This window comes from Hyperolius riggenbachi, chromosome 8 (assembly GCF_040937935.1).
Source record: "Hyperolius riggenbachi isolate aHypRig1 chromosome 8, aHypRig1.pri, whole genome shotgun sequence".
NCBI classification, from domain to species: Eukaryota; Metazoa; Chordata; class Amphibia; order Anura; family Hyperoliidae; genus Hyperolius; species Hyperolius riggenbachi.
Window position 1 is genome coordinate 148,121,753 of NC_090653.1, and position 21,510 is coordinate 148,143,262.

Below are 21,510 nucleotides of genomic sequence, written 5' to 3' on the forward strand. Positions count from 1 at the left end.
TCCATAGTAGTGGTGGATAGGTTAGGGGTGTGGAGGTAGATCTGGGTGTCATCTGCATACAATGATAGTTAAAACCCATAGAGGAGATAACCTTACCAATGGAGGATGTGTATAGGGAGAACAGTAGGGGGCCAAGGACCGAGCCTTGGGAGACTCCCACCGAGAGGCGGTTGGGGGTGGAAGAGGACTCATTGAAGGAGGTTGTGAAGGAGCGGTTGGAGAGGTAGGATGAGAGCCACGCCATGGCGTGGTCATGAATGCCCATGGACTGGAGGATTAGGGGATGGCCCATTTTGTCAAAAGCTGCTGAAAGATAAAGGAGGAGGAGAATGGAGTATGTACCTTCAGCTTTAGCTAAGGCAAGGTCATTGACCACTTTGGTGAGAGCTGTTTCGGTAGAGTGGTAAGGCCGAAATCCAGATTGCAGTGGGTCTAGTAGGGAAGTTGGCACTAAGGTACTGGGTCAGGCATTTGTGAACCAGACGCTCAAGGAGTTTTGAGGCAAAGGGGTGGAGGGAGAAAGGGCAGTAGTAGGAGGGTATTGAGGGGTCGAGGGAGGGTTTCTTGAACAAGGGTAGTACAGTGGGTAGTACAGTGGCCGCCAGAAGTCTGAGGGGAAGGTGCCTGTGGCTAGGGAGAGGTTAAAACAGGGTGGCGAGGACTGAGGCCAAATCCAGGAAGTGAGGATGGAGTAAGCCAGTAGGGACGGGGTCAAGGGAAGAGGACGTGGTATGGGAAGTCTGCAGTAGGTGGTTGACTTCCTCAATGGTAGTAGGAGTGAAGGAGGTGAGGGGAGGATAGGGTGGAAGAGGAGCTGGATGGGAGGTGAGGATTGAAGGCTAGATATTTCCTGAAGGATGGAGACAATTTTGTTGCTGAAGTGGGTGGCTAAATCCGTGGTAAAGAGGGAGAAAACGGCGGGTGGGGCTAAGCAGGGAGTTGAAAGTGGCAAAGAGACATCGGGGGTTGGAAGCTTGTGCTCCGATGAGCTTGGTGTAATATTCCTGCTTCGCATCAGCAAGGGCAGTGTAGAAATGCAGCAGGTTAGTCTTGTACTGTAGGAAATCCTGTTTGAGTCGAGTTTTCCTCCATTTCCGTTCAGTGGCGCAATACCCTCTGGAGGTTGTGAGTATGGGTGGTGCGTCAGGGCAGGGTTTAGGGGGGCGACTGCAGTGGAATATTGGGGGAGCAGCTTCCTCTAGGGCCGATGAGCAGGTTTGACAATACTGAGCTGCAGCAAGATTAAGAAAGGTTTTTGTGGGGAGAGAGAGGAGGAGAAGGCATGGAGGGGGTCAGCTAGGAGAATAGGGTTGAGCCGACGTAGGTCTCGCTGCCATCAATCAGGTGGGTGGACGAGTAGTTTGGAGATGCCTTCTGTGAGGAGGTTGAAGGTGAGTGGTCTGAGGGCGGGAAAGGTGCAATGTAAAGGTTTGTAATGGTGGTGGATTTAGTGAATATAAGGTCGAGAGCATGACCTGCAGAGTGGGTGGGGGTGTTGGTGTGTTGTACTAGGCCAAGGGAGTTGGCTATGGTGAGTAGCTGGGTCACAACAGAGTTGTTGGGTTAATCAATGGGAATGTTTAAATCCCCAATAATGATGGTGAGGAGGTCAGAGGAGAGGATGTGTGGGAGCCAAGAGGCAAGGTTGTCGAGCTCGACGAAGGACGGAACATGACCGCAACAATGGTTGGGAGGGGTTGGTAAAGGCAGATAGTATGGTCCTTGAATGATGTGAATTGTAGGGAGGGAGCCAGATAAGCCATTTTTCAAAGAAACATCTCAAACGTAACTAAAGAAACTGGGAAAGTTAAATAATTAGTAGGAAAAAAAAAGAAAAGAAAGATCACCTGTTGTATTCCTAGACAAAGATAATAAATGCTGTCCGGCTCATAGCGCTCTCCATTTGGTCGCGTAATTTCTTTCACAAACTGTGCTAAACCATAATTTAGCTCTGCAGCTGTGCAAGCTAGAATGTCTTCTTTTATTCGCATAGGTTTTGCTAAACAAAAGAAAAATAAAATAAAATAAATAAAATACAGAGAAGAACAGCAGTGAGAAAAGGTCTGTGTCTTTTAGCTTACGCCCAAAACGTATTTCTTCTCCTCTGCTTGGTTCACTGCCTTCATACTTTCTTTGCACCCAAGATTTCCAGGCATTAACCCCATATGTGAAGCTGAGGTTTGTGCTTGTTCGCTGACTGGAGACTGAATCTCGAGAGCTGCTTTCTTTTTCTGAAAGCAACATGCGCTTGGCTCCCTTTAGAAAACAAAAAGAAATTAAATAAATAAAATAAGTAAATTTACAACAACATATCAGTGGTAAACAAACCATTGTGTAATGCAATATTTAAAACAATTTATTTTCCAGTTTGCCGCCAACTATGATTTTTGCAGATACGGCAGGTGATTTAAAATATTTACTCATATCTGACAGCATAACTAGATATTTCTTTTGCAGAGACTAAGTACATCATCTGCAAATACACCCAGCTGTCACTTTGTTCAGGTGCTGATCAGCTCATCGGGTTTAGGATTATACCGAATTAAAAGTAAAGAACACTACTATATAGCCAGCTGATGAAATATGCTATTAACAGGTCATAAAAACACAAACAAGGCTAAATTAGCTACATTAAATTTTGATAATAAAGGTAACCTAACTACATAAAATTTGATTTAAAGGATACCTGTGGTGAACTCACCAGTAGAAATGGAGGTTACAGGCATGTATGAGCAGAAGTCCTCATTCCCTCTACTCCCACTCCCCTCCATTCTAGTGTAAAAAACCCTGCAAGCAGGTCAAGTCGCGTACTTCTGCACAAGCGCTGGCCCGCTTGTGCAGGAGAGTTCACCTCTGATATGCTTTAAAACCTGGGGTCACATGATCAACTGTATATCCTCAGCTAATTAGATTCAAAGTAAACTTACCTTCCTTAATACACGGGATGCATCATGCTCTTGTGCTTCATCAGACCCTACAAGACCACAGTCAAACAAGTAATCCACACTCTGATTGACATCGGTTTGATCTGTAATAGCAAGAAAGGAGTACATTTTACACTAGCTGTAGGACTGTTATGAACAAGTCTTTATAAAATAAATTAAATGAAAAGGGCATTACTTTTGGGAAAGTCTGCTTCTAAATCCTGTCCAGGTTCTTCTAAAACATTGGCCATTTTAACGGCCATTGCAAGGACATCATCTCGTGTGGGGCCAAATATATCGCAATCCTCCAAAAGGCCTTCTGCACTCTGATCACTGGAAAGCTCTGCAAAACAATATAAAAAATATAAAAGATAAAAAGCAAAACTTTTCAAAAAACATGTAAACAAAATTAAAGTTATTTCATCTGGACACAAATTTCTGTTTTAGAATACGTGTAATCACTTCTACTGAGTAAAATCCACACTTGTAGTAAGGAGTTTCCTAGGCATAAATATATGTAAGGCCGCGTTCACACTAGGGACATTGCTGTACGCTGTTCAAAGCGCCTTGCGCTTTACTAGACACAGCTTTTTATATTGATTCTAATGTACCACGTTCACATCTATATGCTTTGTTACTGTCCATTTGAGAAATGAAGTGTTGCATGCATTTCTGTGCGTTGGGCTGTGGAGCGCACAGCAATTCAAGTGAATGGGTGTGCTTTTTTAGCGCATAGAATCGCATAGCAATGCGCTTTGGAGATGCACAAATTAAAACAAATCTGACAACTTCTACATCAAATATGCAAAACATGCTTAACAAAAACGCATTCAAGCACATGTAAATGCATGGGTCCAGTTAAAAACGCATTATGAAGCGCACATCAACGTATGCTTTTTTTTATGTTGCGCTTTAATACGCTTCTGAACGCACCCAAAGTAAATGAGGCCTAACCTTCTTACTTCACTGACTGGCTGAAGGAATGTATGGTCTCGAAAACACATAGGCAAAACTAAAAAAAACCACAGCATTGTATATGGAGGATGGCGAGCAACACATTTTGGACAGAAGAAAACTGTTTTTTTTAAGAGGGTTGAAAGAGGGCAGCTACATAAAGCTGAACAACCATCCCTAAAAAACAGAAAGGGGCAATATTGGTTTATTATACTTGCTCTATAGGCGTGATGCATAGGCCTCGATTCATAAAGCATTCCCGCATTCGGAAATGCAAAAAAACGCTCACTTTACCGACCACACACCAAAATATGCATTCATAAAGGCTTTTTCCGCATGAAAAGCCGACATTTGCGAGCAGAGTGATCAATCACCGCCTTGCGCGGTGAGTATCACAGCAACAGTAACAAATGTCAATTCATAAAGATTAGAGGTAGCGGTATGCGGACGGGTATTACCGCTACCTCTGATGTGGCGAGAAGCGTGCGGAATACATTGCAGTGAATGGGACAGACCTCCCAAGCAGCTGCAGAGAGAACACCGCACGGAGGGATTCCGCCTGCTTCCCCTGTTTCCGCACGTCTCCCGACAGCCTAACGCCTGCCTACAGCGGAGTATCTCCGCACGTATATCACAAGTAGCTAAATTTTTATGAATTACCACCCTGAAGGCGGAAATACCGACAGCGGTGTTTCCCCGCTCGACTTTCCCCGCTCGCAGGCAGTTTTATGAATCGAGGCCAATGTCTTCTAAGACCTAAAAAGTTGCACATCTGCAGCTGCCTTATTTTTCTTTAGCTAGAGTCCTAGACCATGACCTGGATAAACAAAAAGCCTCCGCAAACTATTTACTCAACGAGGCACCAAGTGACTTAGTAGAATGTAGCAAATTATTCATGATACCCACTTTTACATTATCAGCATCAACGACAATTACTAAAACTATACATTGCAGTATATTGGTATATAACCTGGCCCTCCCAGTGATGCTTAGCCCAGACTGTATCCTCCCTCCTAGACAATTCTGGGAGGCCAGGTTTTATTTCTATCGGCTTTGGAACACACAGTTATGAAACATACTGCAGAGATGCACCTGCCAGCAGTAAAGTTGTTAAACTTATAGAGCACCAGCAACAGATCGAGTATCTGGACAATCGAGGACGGCGCTCCAACATCAGGGTGCAAGGAGTCTCAGAATCAGTATCTCCTGACCAAATTCCTTCAGCCCTCTCGGCTATAATCAATTAACTCCTTTCTAGGCCCTGCGACCTCCGGGTGGTGAGAAGGATCACCCTGGTGACAAAAATGTGCTGCCTACAGTCGTTCCCTTTCAAAGAAAGCATCATGAAAGCATAATTTTTTCAAGAAGGGCATTTTCGTCGGGGTGTCGTCCCTAAGCGCTATGGTAAGCACTAACCCACCCACTTCCATGCCCCTCTCCCTTGGACAAAACGAAAAAGGGTCTTGATTTTAGTTCATCGTTCTGTCCAGTTTCAATTTATCTCTCAGCTGCAGGACCCAGAAGGTAGAGCTCTCTCCGTTCATGGTAAGCTATCCTTTGACAGGATAGCTTGGAACGTCTTCAAACCTTCCTTAGAACATATGGCTCTAGGCCCTCAGATACTCAATTGGATTTCGCTTTTATATTCGAATCCTTCAGCTAAAGTAAAAGTGAATGGTCTGCTATCTACTGCCTTTGATCTTTCCAACGGCACCTGACAGGGATGTCCCGATCACCTTTGATTTTCATAGTGGTTTTGGAACTATTTGTCAATTTAATTCGGACAGATGTGAATGTGAGAGGAGTTGTCATGGGAGGTACTGAGCATAAGGTGTCCGTGTTCGCAGATTATCTCCCGTTTTTTCCTCACCTAATACTACTCCACCAAATCTGCTGGACAGAATGACCCATTTTGGCTCTATCTAATTACAAGATAAACTTTACAAAATCCTATGAACTTAACGCATCATTGAATGTGGACTCTTGCTCATTTATGGACCTCCTTCCCCTTTCAATGGGCTGAGACCTATTAGTTACATACCGTAGGTATCCAAATTCCCAGTCATCTCTTGCAACTATATAACTTGAATTTCATCCCCATTATTAGAAGTGTATCAGCTGACATCAAGAGATTGTCCTCAATTAAATGAATGTCGTACCCAGTATGCTTTACGTTTGTCAGGCAGTCCCTATCTACTTTCCTCCCACATGTTTTTCAAGTTTGCAGGCTCACATTAATGGTTTTGTTTGAAGTAACTGTGCAGCTAGAATAAAACACACATTGTCGGCCCTGGATAAATTGGAGGGAGGCTTGGGTTTCCCATTAGCATCACCAGGCTGCTGTTCTCAGTAGAAATTTTGAATCATGCTCACATAATTCCACCAAAAAATGATTTCAAGTAGAACAGGCCTTTTCTGAGTTTCCTCTGGCTAATTTACCCCGGCTCGTTTACTGATCTAATAAAAGTAAATCCTCTGATCTCTTCTACCTTGCAGATTTTTTGTCTTTTCACGTCCAAGAGCAGTCTCTCTACTGTTCCTAGACCCCTGACTCCAGTGATTGAGAATCCAGAATATCCTTCTGGTACTGAGCCCTACTTTGTGAAATCTAAAAATTTAAGACTTCGGGACGTGTCCAAGAAATGTTTCCCCATCTCTGTGGACGGTTTGGGTTCACTCCTAGAAGAGGGGAGGTTCCCCTACAGGGCATACTTGCAACTGAGACAATTGACAGACTTTGAGCTAAAGGTTTTATCCTCTCCTCCTCAGACACACTTTATCCTGGATGTATAAAGCTCCAAGTTGTATCTTAACCTCCTTGCCGGTTTTCCCGACCTGAGCTCGGGGTAGAAAAAACAAGCTATTAGCGGTGATCCCGAGCTCAGGTCGGGGTAGGCATTGCAGAGCTTTACCTTTAGTTGTGGAGTCCCGCGTGCGATCTCGCTGCGCAGCGGGACTCCAGCCTCTCTCCCCGGCAGTGTGGGGTCTTTCCCTGGCCGCCGGGATCCCCCATGTCCCCGCTATTCTTCCGGGGACCCGGCAGCCAGTTGGAGCAGCGCAGCCGTGGTGGTGGCAGCAGAGCGGTGGTGGCAGCGTGACGTCATCGGGGGCGGGGCTAATATTGAAAACAAACTTCTCTATATTAGAGAAATAGAGAAGTTCGTTTATATGTATATTAGCGCCATCTTGTGGGCAAAAAGAAAACTGCAGCACAGGAGACCAGGAAGGTACATTTTTTTTTTATTTTGCTGCAGATCTCCCTGCCAGAATGATTTTTTTCAGGTTTTAGGGTCTGAAAGAGTGGAAAAAAATTGCACCGCTTTTAGACCCTAAAATCTGGAAAGAATCAGACCGCCAAGGAGGTTAAAACACCAGTTGGGATCTTCTACATATTTTTTGGACTTGTCCTATAATTTGAGACTGCTGGAGGGAGGTTCATGTTTGTGCAAGGAAAATTTCCTCCATCGATATCCCTTTTACTTGAGATCTATCTTTACCAGGCAATCACCTTCTCCTTTAAATCTTACAAAAGATGTGTGCTTGTTTATCTTGTTAATGATGCCAAGGCGATTATCCCCTCTTTTTCGAAGACAGATAAGATCCCTACTGTGTCAGTGGTGGGAATAAGCCAATCGTGTAGCTAATATGGAGGAGATTGTCCTGACTGCCCAGGATAACTCTGAACTTTGTTAGATCTTGGGCAGTATTGTAAGACTTTCACGAAAACTCAAGACTAAGTCTATGATGCAAGTTTCTCAGATGCTGGTACTAGTACTAGTTTCTCAGATGCTGGTACTTGTTCATCAGTGTTCTCAGACGGTTTTCTTTTCTGTTCTCTTTTTTGTCTACTGGGTTTACTATTCTTACATGCCACATCTTTACTCTCTTTCTGTATTACTGAACAGTTATTACTGCTTGTGATAACACTTGTAGCTGTATTGTTTGCACCATGTGCTTTCGGGAGAGGTTATCAATGCTCTCTCATTTACTGCAAATAAAGCTTAAAACACTAAGTAAATAATACATCAATGAATATTGTTAAAAATAGGCAGTTTTATCAAGTTTTTGTCAGTTTAGGCTGGTTTCACAGTGGGACGTTACAGGCGCACATTAGAACAGCCTGTAACGCACCCCAACGCACAGCAATGAAAAATCAATGGGCTGTTCACAGTGCCCACGTTGCGTTACATTGTAACGCAGCACGTCCTGATAACGTACTGCATGCAGTACTTCCACGTTAGACTGTTTGCACATGCTCAGTACGGGTGCGTTTTTATTTTGGGGGCGGAGAGGAGGCGGGGAGAGGCCGCTACGTAGCCAGGCACATGGCTACTTAATATTCACTGCACTTGCAGCGTTTTCTTCTTGGAGCGGCCGCTGATTGGCTAGCGGGACCACGTGATGCGGAGAGCTCCGCTCACGTGGTCTCCGCAGTGCCTCCGACAGAGCAGGCGCACCAAGAGCTGCTTGTAACGCGGCTCTTGGTAGCGTCCTGCTCCAATACCACCAGGCGTTGCGTTAGGGGCACGTTATGCGACCTCAACATCCCCTAAAACGCAACGTCCTGGTGTGAAACCAGCCTTAAGCTACATTTTTGGAGAGGCAAGAGATGCCTTTATCTTGGTCTATGATACTGCAAAAATCTAGCATGTACAGCATCCGTGCGCTCACTTAAATCTTGACTATAAAAAGCATTTGAATTCCTTAATTGCACTTCGCTCATTGCACAAGAGACATCATGATCATGTCCTCACTGTCCAGCTGAAAAGCCATGCAGCCAGAAGACATCCCCTAGGAAATTTTCAAATGTACCCTCAAGACGCACCTGTTCAAACAAGCCTATAATTTCCTATAGCTATAATTTAAAGCCCCCCACACACGTAGAGTCTTACCACACAGGTCAGATGATTTGTCAAGTTCCTCCGCTTCTGCAATCATTTCAGCCATGGCCAGAATATCAGCCTCTAGTGGGTTTGAAGGAATTTTGACTTTCAATTCCTCGATTGTTTCCACGATTTTATCAGTGTTTTCCAAGGTAGTAGGAAGCAACAGTGGTACAGGCACCTATCAAACCACACTTTGTTACTTTACAAAATTTCAGCATGTAATAAAAGCGAAAAAACATTAAATATACAACTTGGGGAAAAAAACAAGAAAGACAACCAAGAAAATTAAGATAAAAGCTGAATGTCCGACTCACCGGAAAAGGCATAGAGAAAGGAACAGGCACTTTCTGTGAGTATAAGTTCATGGGTATTGGCACAAATATGGGCACTGGAATAGGTAGCACAATGATCTGTGGTTTCCAATCCTCCTCTATAATTGGAGAAAAAAAGAAAAGCATGAAATAAGAAAAAAAAACATTTTCCCAAGCAAATTAAATAATGTGTTCCTTCTATCTCAAAGTAAATGTCAAGTAACCCAAAAGAAAAAAAAAATCCGTACCTATGGACAGGGAAGGCTCTGGATCCTATAGAACGTCCCCAGTCTTCTCTTGCTCCCCTCTTTCCAGCGTCAACACGTCCACATTGTGTGCATTCAACCAATTGGTCAAATACACGTCCGTGAGCCCTTTGGAGACTTCAGAAGCACTGAGTGCTTCCCATCCATCTGCAGAAGTACTCGGGACAGAAGTGCTTCCGAAGCCTCCCGGGCGGCAATTTAAATGGTGGTGACTGTGCTGTAACGAGGGGTACAGACAGGGAAGGCGCAGGGTGCAGTAAGAGAAAACCTTGTTCTGCACCTGTGCATGACGCCTCAGGTGAGCGAAACTCCTAATTTAAGACAGTTTAGGCTACCTTTAAAGAATAGCTTAAATCAGCATCAAATGATGATGCGGGTGGGATAAGTAATACTTGCCTGCAAGCATTCTAAAATCAAAAGTGACCCCTGGACAGCGCAAAGACTCTTGCCAGTAAACTTTCCATTCGCAAACGGATGGTGGCGTTCACCATCTACAATAGATTTAGGCTGATAGTAGTGGTGTTGACCATCTACCATAGATTGCTACAGGAATCAGTGGTTGGTTGACGAATTACAACTTTAGACTGCATAAAACAAAAAGCACTGAAAGCCCCCAGAAGACCCAAAATCACCGGTATCAAAGTAGACAAGGTTTCTGAAGCCTGTAACAGGGTATACAGGGTCTTCTCAAAAAAAATAGCAAATTGTGATAAAGTTCATTATTTTCTCTAATGTACTGATAAACATTAGACTCATATATTTTAGATTCATTACACACAACTGAAGTAGTTCAAGCCTTTTATTGTTTTAATATTGATGATTTTGGCAAACAGCTCATGAAAACCCAAATTTCCTATCTCAAAAAATTAGCATATCATGAAAAGGTTCTCTAAACAAGCCATTTACCTAATCATCTGAATCAACTAATTAACTCTAAACACGTGCAAGAGATTCCTGAGGCTTTTAAAAACTCCCAGCCTGGTAATTACTCAAAACCGGAATCATGGGTAAAGGTCCGTACACACGCCGGACTGGAGGCAACAACGGGTCCATCGTCACCTCCCGCTGGGTGGACGTTCCAACGACAGTCCGGCGTGTGTACACACTGTCGGCGGACTGATACGGCTGTTTCTGAGCGATCCGCCGTGCGGATCGCTCAGAAACAGCCTGTATCAGTCCGCCGACAGTGTGTACACACGCCGGACTGTCGTTGGAACGTCCACCCAGCGGGAGGTGACGACGGACCCGTCGTTGCCTCCAGTCCGGCGTGTGTACGGACCTTAAGACTGCCGACCTGACTGCTGTCCAGATGGCCATCATTAACACCCTCAAGCAAGAGGGACACAAAGAAATTTCTGAATGAATAGGCCGTTCCCAGAGTGCTGTATCAAGGCACCTCAGTGGGAAGTCTGTGTGAAGGAAAAAGTGTGGCAGAAAACGCTGCACAACGAGAAGAGGTGACCGGACCCTAGGGCTGCACGATTTTAGGAAAAAATTGAAATAGCAATTTTTCTCTCAAAAATTGCGATTTCCATTTTTTCACGATTTTCTTCAAATCGAGCTTTAGCACTAAATTCACAATGCCCCCAGTATAGTTTAGCCAGCTATAGGTTCCCCAGTAAAGGTTAGCTAACTATAGGTGCCCCAGTATAGATAAGCCAGCTATAGGTGTTGCAGTGCAGGTTAGCCTGTTTAGGTACCGCAGTACAGGTTAGCCAGTGTCGGTATCGCAGTACAGGGTAGCCAGTGTATGGTGCCGCAGTACAGGGTAGCCATCCTGATCCCCTTTAGTGTAACCAGATCCCCCTGCCTCCCCCCACACATACACAGTCGCACACACCTTTAGTGTATATAGGCTGAGCCCCCTTAAGTGTATATTGCTAGATTCCCCCCTCTAGTGTATATATAGCCAGATTTCCCCCCCCCCCCCCCCCAGTGAATATAGGCAGATTATTTCCCCTCCCTTTAGCCAGATCACCCCTTTAGTGTACATAGGCAGTCCGTCCCCCCTTAATGTATATAGCTAGATCCCCTTTAGTAGAGGCAGATCCCCCACTTTAGCTTATATTGCCATATCTCAGCTTTAGTATAGGCATCTGTGTTTGAGATAAGAAGAGACAGAGCACACTCAGGGGAACAGTACAGCAGTAGATTGGGTGAATTCAGAATAATCTCACCTCTAGAAGTTGCTGGCGAGCCTGTACAGGAGTAGCCAGCGTGTAGGTTTTTATCCCTCTAGCCAGGGATCAGGCACAAAGGCAGCTGGATTCTTCCTTCACTCGGATGGTTGTTGGCAGGCAACGAGCGGCTCTGAAGTTGTACACCCTGTCTGTGTGCAAGTCCGCTATATGCGGTTGCACAAACAGATTGTGGTGGATTTCAAAGCATCAGCTCCAGGATTGAGGGATCTAAAAGCAAAGCTCCACGCTGCTCCATGAGTCTTGCACAGGCAGTTCACGGGCAGTTGGAGTGGTAGTCTGATTGTAATGCAGCAATGCGTGTAGGAAAGAAGAAACGGCGGCTGCCGTATAGTGTTAAGATTTATTAAAATATATTGCAACGCGTTTCAGGAGACCAAGTCCTCCTTTCATCAGGCAAAGGCATCCTCTTTGCCTGATGAAAGGAGGACTTGGTCTCCTGAAACGCGTTGCAATATATTTTAATAAATCTTAACACTATACGGCAGCCGCCGTTTCTTCTTTCCTACACGCATTGCTGCATTACAATCAGACTACCACTCCAACTGCCCGTGAACTGCCTGTGCAAGACTCATGGAGCAGCGTGGAGCTTTGCTTTTAGATCCCTCAATCCTGAAACTGATGCTTTGAAATCCACCACAATCTGTTTGTGCAACCGCATATAGCGGACTCGCACACAGACAGGGTGTACAACTTCAGAGCCGCTCATTGCCTGCCAACAACCATCCGAGTGAAGGAAGAATCCAGCTGCCTTTGTGCCTAATCCCTGGCCAGAGGGATAAAAGCCTACACGCTGGCTACTCCTGTACAGGCTCGCCAGCAACTTCTAGAGGTGAGATTACTCTGAATTCACCCAATCTACTGCTGTACTGTTCCCCTGAGTGTGCTCTGTCTCTTCTGGTCTCAAACACAGATACTTTTGCCACCGAGGTGGATACCAAGAGCAGCACCTTTATCCTTCCCCTCTTCTACCCTGCCACACTGATCGCTCCATCTGTTTGCCGGAAGTAAACCGCCTGCTTCTTTTCCAAATATCTTCTTTAGTATAGGCAGACACACTTCCCCACTTCCCTTTAGTGTGTATATAGGCAGCCCTTCCCCCGCTTAATGTATATAGCCTGATCCCCCTCTTTAGCATATATAGCCAGATCCCCCCTTTAGTATAGGCAGATACACTCCCCCCCCCCCCTTTAGTGTATATAGGCAGATCCCCCTCACGATGGTACCTGCTTCTCTCCCGGCCCCTCCTTCTCTACTGGCCTCCTCCTCCAGCAAGTTCTGATCCCATTCTGCTTCACCGCATTAGAGTGTCGCGCGGTGAACAGGCAGCGAGTGTTGCTTGGTAACGGTGGGCGCCAGGAAGTGATGTCACACTTCCTGATTCAGGCCCCGCAATACTCAGCAACACTCGCTGCTTGTTCACCACGGCTCACCGTGCAGCAGTCTAATGCGGTAAAGCCAAACGGGATAAGAACTTGCTGGAGGAGGGGGCCAGGAGAGAAGGAGGGGGCCGGGAGAGGAGTAGGTACCAGCAGCTCCAAAAATCGCAGCAAAACCGGCACTTTGACGATCTGAAGATCGTCAAGCCCCTGATCGCGATTTTCGGTTTTAAACCGAAAATCGTTCAGCCCTACCGGACCCTGAGGAAGATTGTGGAGAAGAACTGATTCCAGACCTTGGGGGACCTGTGGAAGCAGTGGACTAAGTCTGGAGTAGAAACATCCAAAGCAACGTGTACAGGAAATGGGCTACAGGTGCCGCATTCCCCAGTGCAAGCCACTTTTGAACCAGAAACAGCGGCAGAAGCGCCTGACCTGGGCTACAGAGCAGCAGCACTGGGCTGTTGCTCAGTGGTCCAAAGTATTTTTTTCGGATAAAAGCATCTTTTGCATGTCATTCGGAAATCAAGGTGCCAGAGTCTGGAGGAAGACTGGGGAGAGGGAAATGCCAAAATGCCTGAAGTCCAGTGTCAAGTACCCACAATCAGTGATGGTCTGGGGTGCCATGTCAGCTGCTGGTGTTGGTCCACTGTGTTTTATCAAGGGCAGGGTCAATGCAGCTAGCTATCAGGAGATTTTGGAGCACTTCATGCTTCCATCTGCTGAAAAGCTTTATGGAGATGAAGATTTCATTTTTCAGCACGACCTGGCACCTGCTCACAGTGCCAAAACCACTGGTAAATGGTTTACGGACCATGGTATTACTGTGCACAATTGGCCTGCCAACTCTGACCTGAACCCCATAAAGAATCTGTGGGATATTGTGAAGAGAAAGTTGAGAGACGCAAGACCCAACACTCTGGATGAGCTTAGGGCGCTGTCAAAGCATCCTGGGCCTCCATAACACCTGAGCAGTGCCACAGGCTGATTGCCTCCATGCCACGCCTCATTGAAGCAGTCATTTCTGCAAAAGGGTTCTCGACCAAGTATTGAGTGCATAACTGAACAATTATTTGAAGGTTGACTTTGTTTTAAAAACACTTTTCTTTTATCGGTCGGATGAAATATGCAAATTTTTTAAGCTAGAAATTTTGGGTTTTCATGAGCTGTATGCCAAAATCATCAATATTTAAACAATAAAAGGCTTGAACTACTTCAGTTGTGTGTAATGAATTAAAATATATGAAAGTCTAATGTTTATCAGTACATTACAGAAAATAATGAACTTTATCACAATTTGCTAATTTTTTGAGAAGATACTGTATATCCTCAACATAACCCCACACTCTTCTATTTACATTATCTGGCATTGAATAGAGGTTTTTAAACTTCATGCCACAGTAAATTTCATACCTAAATGGCCAGAAGAAATCTGGTAATTTTGCTTGTCTTTACATTCAACTGCTAATAACTTTTTTTTTTAATTCTTTACTATTAAGACTACCCCTTCCCATTCTTCTTACAACCCAAGTGACATAACACATTAGGGGGGCAGTGGCCGGCAAGGAGGTGTCACATAGCTGATTCCCGCAAGATTTTATGCTGAAATCTATCAAGAATGAGCTTGCAGTTTATGGAGTTCAACAGATCTCTCTGATCAGAGAGAGATCTGTCTCAAAACTGCTAGCTGAATGGCTATGATAAATCAACTTTCCTGTAGTAAGGGGCAGATCTATGTTCCATCGGCACAGATACTGTGGTGCAACTTATATTTTACTTCATCGCCCTGTCGGTACACCTGAGTCAGGTTGGGGTGTGGAAAACCGCAGCTCAGAGTGGTAACCCAGAGCATGACTGGTGGTAGCCGCTGGGAACTCTGTGCAGAGTATAGCGTGCGCCGGCACTTCAATTCGCTTCCCACTGGATCCAGATGCTGGTAGGCATTCCCTTCCTCTACAGCTCTCTAGTGAGATATTGTCGTCATGACGACAGACGGCAATTTCATTACAGGGTTACAGTGCTACCCGGAGAATTGCAATGTTGGATCCCAGGGAGGCAAGTGCTGGGCTGCTGAAGATCTCACTAGCAGCAGGATTTTTTTTTTCTCCCTGGTTTTAGCCTGGTTCACGCTACCAGCGCTTTTAAAGCGCAAGTGGTGTTAAAATATCTTGCTAATGCAATGCTATGGGTGAATTATATAAAATCACTTTGCTCAAGTGAGAACACACACATAGCATTGTATTAGCAAGAGCTTTTAAAATCACAAGCACATAGTAAAAGCTCCTGCAGCATGAACCAGCCCTTAGGGTGAGAAAGCATGCACTAAAATCCGGAAATAATCATACCACCAGGGAGGTTAATACACACACTTGGAAATACAGGGACTGAACTATCACCTACTGTAACCCAGAATTTCCTCTGTACCGTAGCCTTAAATAACAGCTGAAAACTATTGCTGTACAGATTTTTAAAGACCCCGCTTTCCACATCATACCAAAGTCTGTATCCCATATAATCATCAAAATAAAAATAGGTATTCTATCTCCACAGCATCCTCACACAATCCTTTGTCCTTATGGACACATCATACACACATTACACACATTTACCTGTTTGACAATCTTTAGTTTTTGTTTCTACTCGACACGACACCCCACGATTCTGCATTAGCGGTTTGCACATGGCTGCTTTGTTTTTGCGTGGTACTGTGGGACTGGGTGGAGGAGGAGGAGCGGATGCTGTCTGTGGAGACTGTGGTTTTGGTGAAGCCTAAAAATACCATATAAATATATTTATATGCAAAATAATATTATAGACATGAAAACATCATGTATTGTGAATCATTTCTACTACAGTATCTGTCTATTCAATGTCCGTTCTTCTGGTTCCTTTCTTTTAGCCAACGTATGATCTTAGACCTCCTGTGGCAATGCCAATGTGATAAGGTGCACCGTTCTGCTATAAATTACATCTCCAGGCAAAAACTAAAATCTTTCAGCAAATAGAACAGATGTGTATAATGTAATATGCAGGGCCGGCCTTAAGTTTCACAATGCCCTGAGCAAAACTTGACTGGGGGGGGGGGGGTCTGTGTCTGCTGCCAGTACCAAGCGCCCAGGCTGTGCAGGAGAATCCATTGCTTGCCAGAGGTCTTACAGTTGCAGTGAAGCATCCTTGACATGCATTGCTTTGCACAACACACACAATGTGGCGATGCCAGAAGCTGCTAGGATCCTGGGAGAAGGTACAGGAAGGCTTCTATATATTGCTGGAGGCTCGGTAAGTATTTTACAGTCTGCCCAAAAAAACCAAAAAGGTCCCCGATGTCCATCAGGAATGCCTGTTAGAGACTTCCGGTTGCCTGAGTTCCAGATAACGTGGACTTTGCTGTATAATCCTGTTGTTGGGTAAGTGATCATTTCATGTGTATGGAATTAGAATAAGAGTAGAATATAAAGGTGCTCATAGATTATGCGATTTTCCCTGGCAGATTTGATCACATAGGATTTAATCTGCCCAAAAAAAATGATGTGCCCCAACATGTCGATTGATATTTCAAATTTATTTGAGGCTGAAATCGAATGACATAAGAACAGGACTTTACATTTGATAGTTGCAAGGGTGTGGTGCAGCAACTTGCCATGGCATCTAGAGTCAATGATATGGCCTCCCACCAGCTAATCCCCTGGAGACTCTGCAAAGTAGCTGTAGCAGAGAACACTTACACTAACCTCCCTGGCTGACTCACTTCTCCCTGTGATCTCCTGTTGCTGTACCCTGGAAACATGTATGGACTGATGCAAGACCAGGTGTGTCACGGAACATGGGAACAGGGAGATGGTTGAAGCACACAAGAAAAAGGGTGCTGGCTGGACCAGCGAGTGTGCTTCACTGCACTAATATGTTGCTGGTGCACCAAGGGAGCGATAAAGATTGGTGGTGAGACTTGAGAGGGGGGTCTGTCACTAGCTCTGCTTAAGTGATGTCATGATGAAATATATTAAAAATTATTTTCAATGTATTTCTGCATGTATTGGACAGCATTTATGCAGGGTTTGTTGCAGTGCAAAACAGTAAACCCTTTATTTCCTTTTCTGCTCAAGTGCTCCTCAAATCCATAGTCAGTCAGTTTGACCAGATGCACTGATACCATAAAGACAACATGCATTGGAGGTCAAAGATTTGTGTTATGCATCTTTGCATGATTTTGCATAGTTGTATAACTTCTTCCCTCCACAACATACCCTGCATGGATGCCTGTGTGTATAACAGACAGCTCGACGCCACATCAACATATTGATTTCTGTTTGTGAGGTCAATTGGTTGGATGCATTCAGCCGTGACACTTCCCTGCATTGTATCAAGAATAGTACTGTACTAAAATTTGACAAGGAAGGGAAGGATCACAGGCATTGAAGGGACAGCACTCACTACGGAGTCGCATAAATATAATTTTTTTTTTAACCTACACCAGATATTGCAACTATGTTCTAAAATAGGACAAGTGTCCTGTGTCAAAAGCTGTCATTTGTTCGAGCCCCACTTAAATGCGATCGCATTTGAGAAAAAGGGTGCACACTTCACAACGATTTTTCAGGTTTTATCAGAATGCACAATTGTGTTTCCTGACGTGAAAAGGTTGCAGTAAAATTTTTCCAATGTGAAATTACGTTACTTATTGCATAGCACTAGGTTTCCCATGCAATTACCATGCGCTCTCATTCACTTAAACACAGCAAAACTGCAGCAGACACTGCAATTGCAAACTGATAAAAACTGCTACGCACCACTGATGAAAGTGCACTGTGATTACAATTATTTGGCCGGGGTACTTGCAATTGGGTAAGGCATGCACTTCGATAACCAGATCAAAAAAGTATGTAGTGTGGCAGCGCCCTTATCCCTTTACAGAAAGTAGAAATGCACCTGCATAGAACATGCATTCATCAGAGGCCTTGTTTACAGTGGTGTGTTGCAGTATTGCATAACCGCTGTTCTGTAACCCGGCTTGACACCCTGCAATGCACCACCTGTTATGACGTTCAAATTGTATTAAAGTATAGCAATGGGCAACATGGTAATTCCCTGCATGCAGTGCCTTATAACCAAATGCGTAAATTAAAGAGGAGCTGTCATACTAGCCAAACTATCTCAGAAAAAAAAAAACACACCACATGTATAAGTAGATAAATACTTGCTCTACTTACATATGTATTGCACTGTCCACGTTTTGATTTGAGAGATTTTTATATAGTTAAAAAAAAAAAATCCTTCTTAGGATTGTCAATTTTAACTGTCTATCTTGAAGCCAATCCTGATGTAATTTTCTCCCTTACTCTCCTCTGCCTGATTGTGTATGCATTGCCTGCCCTCCTCCCTTTCTTTAGGCACTCCCACCCAGCTCTGCAATAGAAAGTGCATTGTCTCAGCATGAGAAATATTGGCCAATCAGACTTGTGGGAGGGCCTAGCTATATGCAATAATGGCACTGTACATACATGTTTATCTCATCAGGTCACGTCAGTTCATGTACCAATTAAAATCAAGGGCACAATGTAGATTTTCCTCAAAGCACTATCCCTAATATTTTGGCTGCAAATGTACGGTGGGTACATATGTCCCCCAGTCATTGCTGGCCTCCCTTGTAGTGATCTGCCTGAAGTACGCTGCTGCATATTTGTCTAAATATCCTAATTCACAGCTCACAAGGTATGACTGGTAAGTCTGTATGTGCCAGATACAACCATCTAATAGTAGAAATCAAAAAAAGTAGGTAGTTTGCACCATTATAGTTGATAAAGCCTTAGGCCTTGTTCACATTACAAATCCCAAGCGCTGGCAATTTAGTGAGCGCTTTTCGCTTAAAAAATAAGCGCTTTTGCTCAGCGATTAATTTTTTCACTACCTGGCATCAGTCAGGAAGTGAACTCTTTGACCTGGTAATGAATAAATGCAATGTATTTATTCATTAAAGCGCTCAGGAAATCGCAATTCGCGATTTCCCTATACTTTCTATTGAATACAAAAGCTCAGAAAATGGTGCAGGAGCAGTGTTTGCGATTCAATAGAAAGCAGATCGCTTATGTGAAAACACTCAAATAAGTGACCATTGCACTAGCGCTTTGAAGACACCAGCATTTAAATAAAAACAAACAAAAAAAAAAATTAGTGTGGACAAGCCCTAACAGTGTCAGGCAATGGGGCTATAGAATCCCTAAATCCAAAGAAATAAGTTATCCAAAGAAAGAAGTTATCCAAAGGAGCTCTGGACAATGTAGTCGATACCTACAGTACTTAGTTACTATGTGAATGTATAAACACTGTCACTTACCGGATTACTCTCTGATTTTTGCTGTGAATTTGACGAAGTTTTGGATCCTACAGTTTGACCTATAAAATGAACATTATTTTTTCTTGCATTAGTCAGTACATGGCAGTTGATACAAAACATCATAATTTCAAAAAAACTCACAATACGCTGACGTATTCTGGCTTACTTACCTTTCTTACTGTGGAGGAGACTTTCAGGCCCCTTTTGCGTGTCTAGATTGGGCTGATTTTGTTGGTTGTAGAAACGTAACAGACATTGCTGATTGCAGAAATGTTTAATCTCCCCACGCCAATGAATAGTTTCAACCAACTTTCCCTGACGTTTGCAGGCATGACACCTTGCCGCCTAGAAAGATGAAAACATTTTATACACTTTGTTAATCTCAGCAATATTCTATATTATAATCAAATTTATCATTTACCGTAACAAACAGTATCCTGCTCAGTCATTGGTAAAAGTATAGCAAGAAAGAAATAGAAGTATTACACCAAATTTACAAAACACATGTTAACATTTTCCACTGAAGTTTTCACTTGTTAAAGTGGACCCAAACTAAAATACAAGATTTCAGAAATAAAATCTATTTTCTAACTTATAATAATAAATAGCAGCCTTTTTCAGCTGCATGATGACAAATATAAAATATTTTACATTTATTGGAGGAACCCCTCCCTTCCTTTCATATTGCCGTGACAGAAACCGGCAAACTGGTGGAGTAGGAGGTGTCCAGCAATGGAGGAATTGCTAATGGCTGCCCCAGTATAACCCTAGTTATGGAGAGAGAAGGGTGAAAAGCATGCACTGAAATGATCATAGGCTTGAAGGAGTGTTTATTTATCTTTGTATGTGTCAGAGTGCTGCAACTAAATATTTGTAATTAAAAAAATGTTTGCTTTGGGTCCGCTTTAACTGAATGTCTGTTGCCCTCCTCAAATACTCAGTAAGCGAGGTTAACTAGATCATTTATATCCCACAAACTACAACTCCACTTTTGGATTCAAACAAGACAAGTAAAAATGGTCATGTAAAGAGATAAATGTATTACATAAAATGCAAAGATTCTATCTTTTAGCTCGATCTAGGTCTCTGTACCACTTTGAATAGAATTAAAACAGTGTTTGAATGTGGAATTACTGTAGAAATTGCACACACCTAACCACTTCACCTCCAAGGGGGTTTCCCCTTAAAAAAACCAGAGCAATTTTCACCTGTCAGCACTCCTTGCATTCATTTGCCTATAAAAACTTTATTACTACGTATCACAACGAAACAATCTATATCTTGTTTTTTCTACACCGATTTGGCTTTCTTTGGGGGGAAAGGCGTCAAGTACTGGGGTTTTGCAGGGGATTGTGCGCGCAGAGACGGAGCTCAGCTCCGTCATCGGTCTACCAGCGACGATCGGAGACTGTTAGGCGGCGTCTATTTACATTGTACAGTGCTGCGATCTACAGCAGCGCTGTACTGGGGACAGCCGTGTCACTCAGCTGCCCCGTGGGGAGGCTCACAAAGCAATCGGATCTCATAGGCGGATGATGCCTAGAGAGACGATCGCTGTCATTGGTTGGCGAGGGGGGGGGGGGGGGGGGAACGGGACAAAAATTTAAAAAAAATACAGTTTTATTTAAAAAAATACACAAATTAAAACAAAAGACAAAAAAAAAAAACCAAAAAAAAAAAACACTACAACAAATACTGCCTGCAGCAGTGATCAGAGCCCACCAACAGAAATCTCTGTTGGTGGGCAGAAAAGGGTGGGTGGGGGAGGGAATTCATTTGTGTGCTAATTTGTATGGCTCTGCAGCGACCTATTAAAGCTACAGAGCCCTGGATTGCAAAAAATAGCCTGGTCACTAGTGGGGTGTAAGCCTACTGTCCTCAAATGGTTAAAAAGTTCAGTTCAGTTAAATTTTATGTTTTTTTTTTACAAACATTTTTTGTTGTAACTATTGGGGAGTGTGGGAGGTAAGGGGTTAGTTTTAAATGTTAAAAAATGTCTATGAAAAAAAAGAAAAAAAGTGTGCAGATGTGTAATTTTACTATTTGGCCACAAGATATCCTTACGCATAACTTCCGTATGCATAGAATTACTACACAAAGAGGTAGTAATGTGTGAATGTGCAAGTATGTTTTGGTGAATGGCAGCGGTCCTTCACGCGAGGACTTAGATTAATGAATGGGAACTGTGTTCCCTTTCAATGATATACCGGTTAACGACTGGTGGCGATAACAATCGTCGCAGGAGCATGTGCGGGATGGGG

General features: G+C 43.7%; 1 protein-coding gene across 1 annotated transcript in view; it reads right to left on the reverse strand.

Moving 5' to 3' along the window:
* The window catches only part of ZMYM3 (zinc finger MYM-type containing 3), a 100,158-nt gene that overhangs the window by 6,245 nt on the left and 72,403 nt on the right, over positions 1–21,510 (reverse strand). The window contains exons 13-21 of the mRNA XM_068247511.1: positions 19,420–19,594; positions 19,250–19,308; positions 15,528–15,687; positions 9,079–9,194; positions 8,771–8,942; positions 3,121–3,267; positions 2,928–3,028; positions 2,082–2,256; positions 1,848–1,999 (exon numbers count right to left, since the gene is read on the reverse strand). Of these exons, the coding sequence (XP_068103612.1) occupies positions 1,848–1,999; positions 2,082–2,256; positions 2,928–3,028; positions 3,121–3,267; positions 8,771–8,942; positions 9,079–9,194; positions 15,528–15,687; positions 19,250–19,308; positions 19,420–19,594 (1,257 nt within the window). The remainder of the gene's footprint in view (positions 1–1,847; positions 2,000–2,081; positions 2,257–2,927; positions 3,029–3,120; positions 3,268–8,770; positions 8,943–9,078; positions 9,195–15,527; positions 15,688–19,249; positions 19,309–19,419; positions 19,595–21,510) is intronic.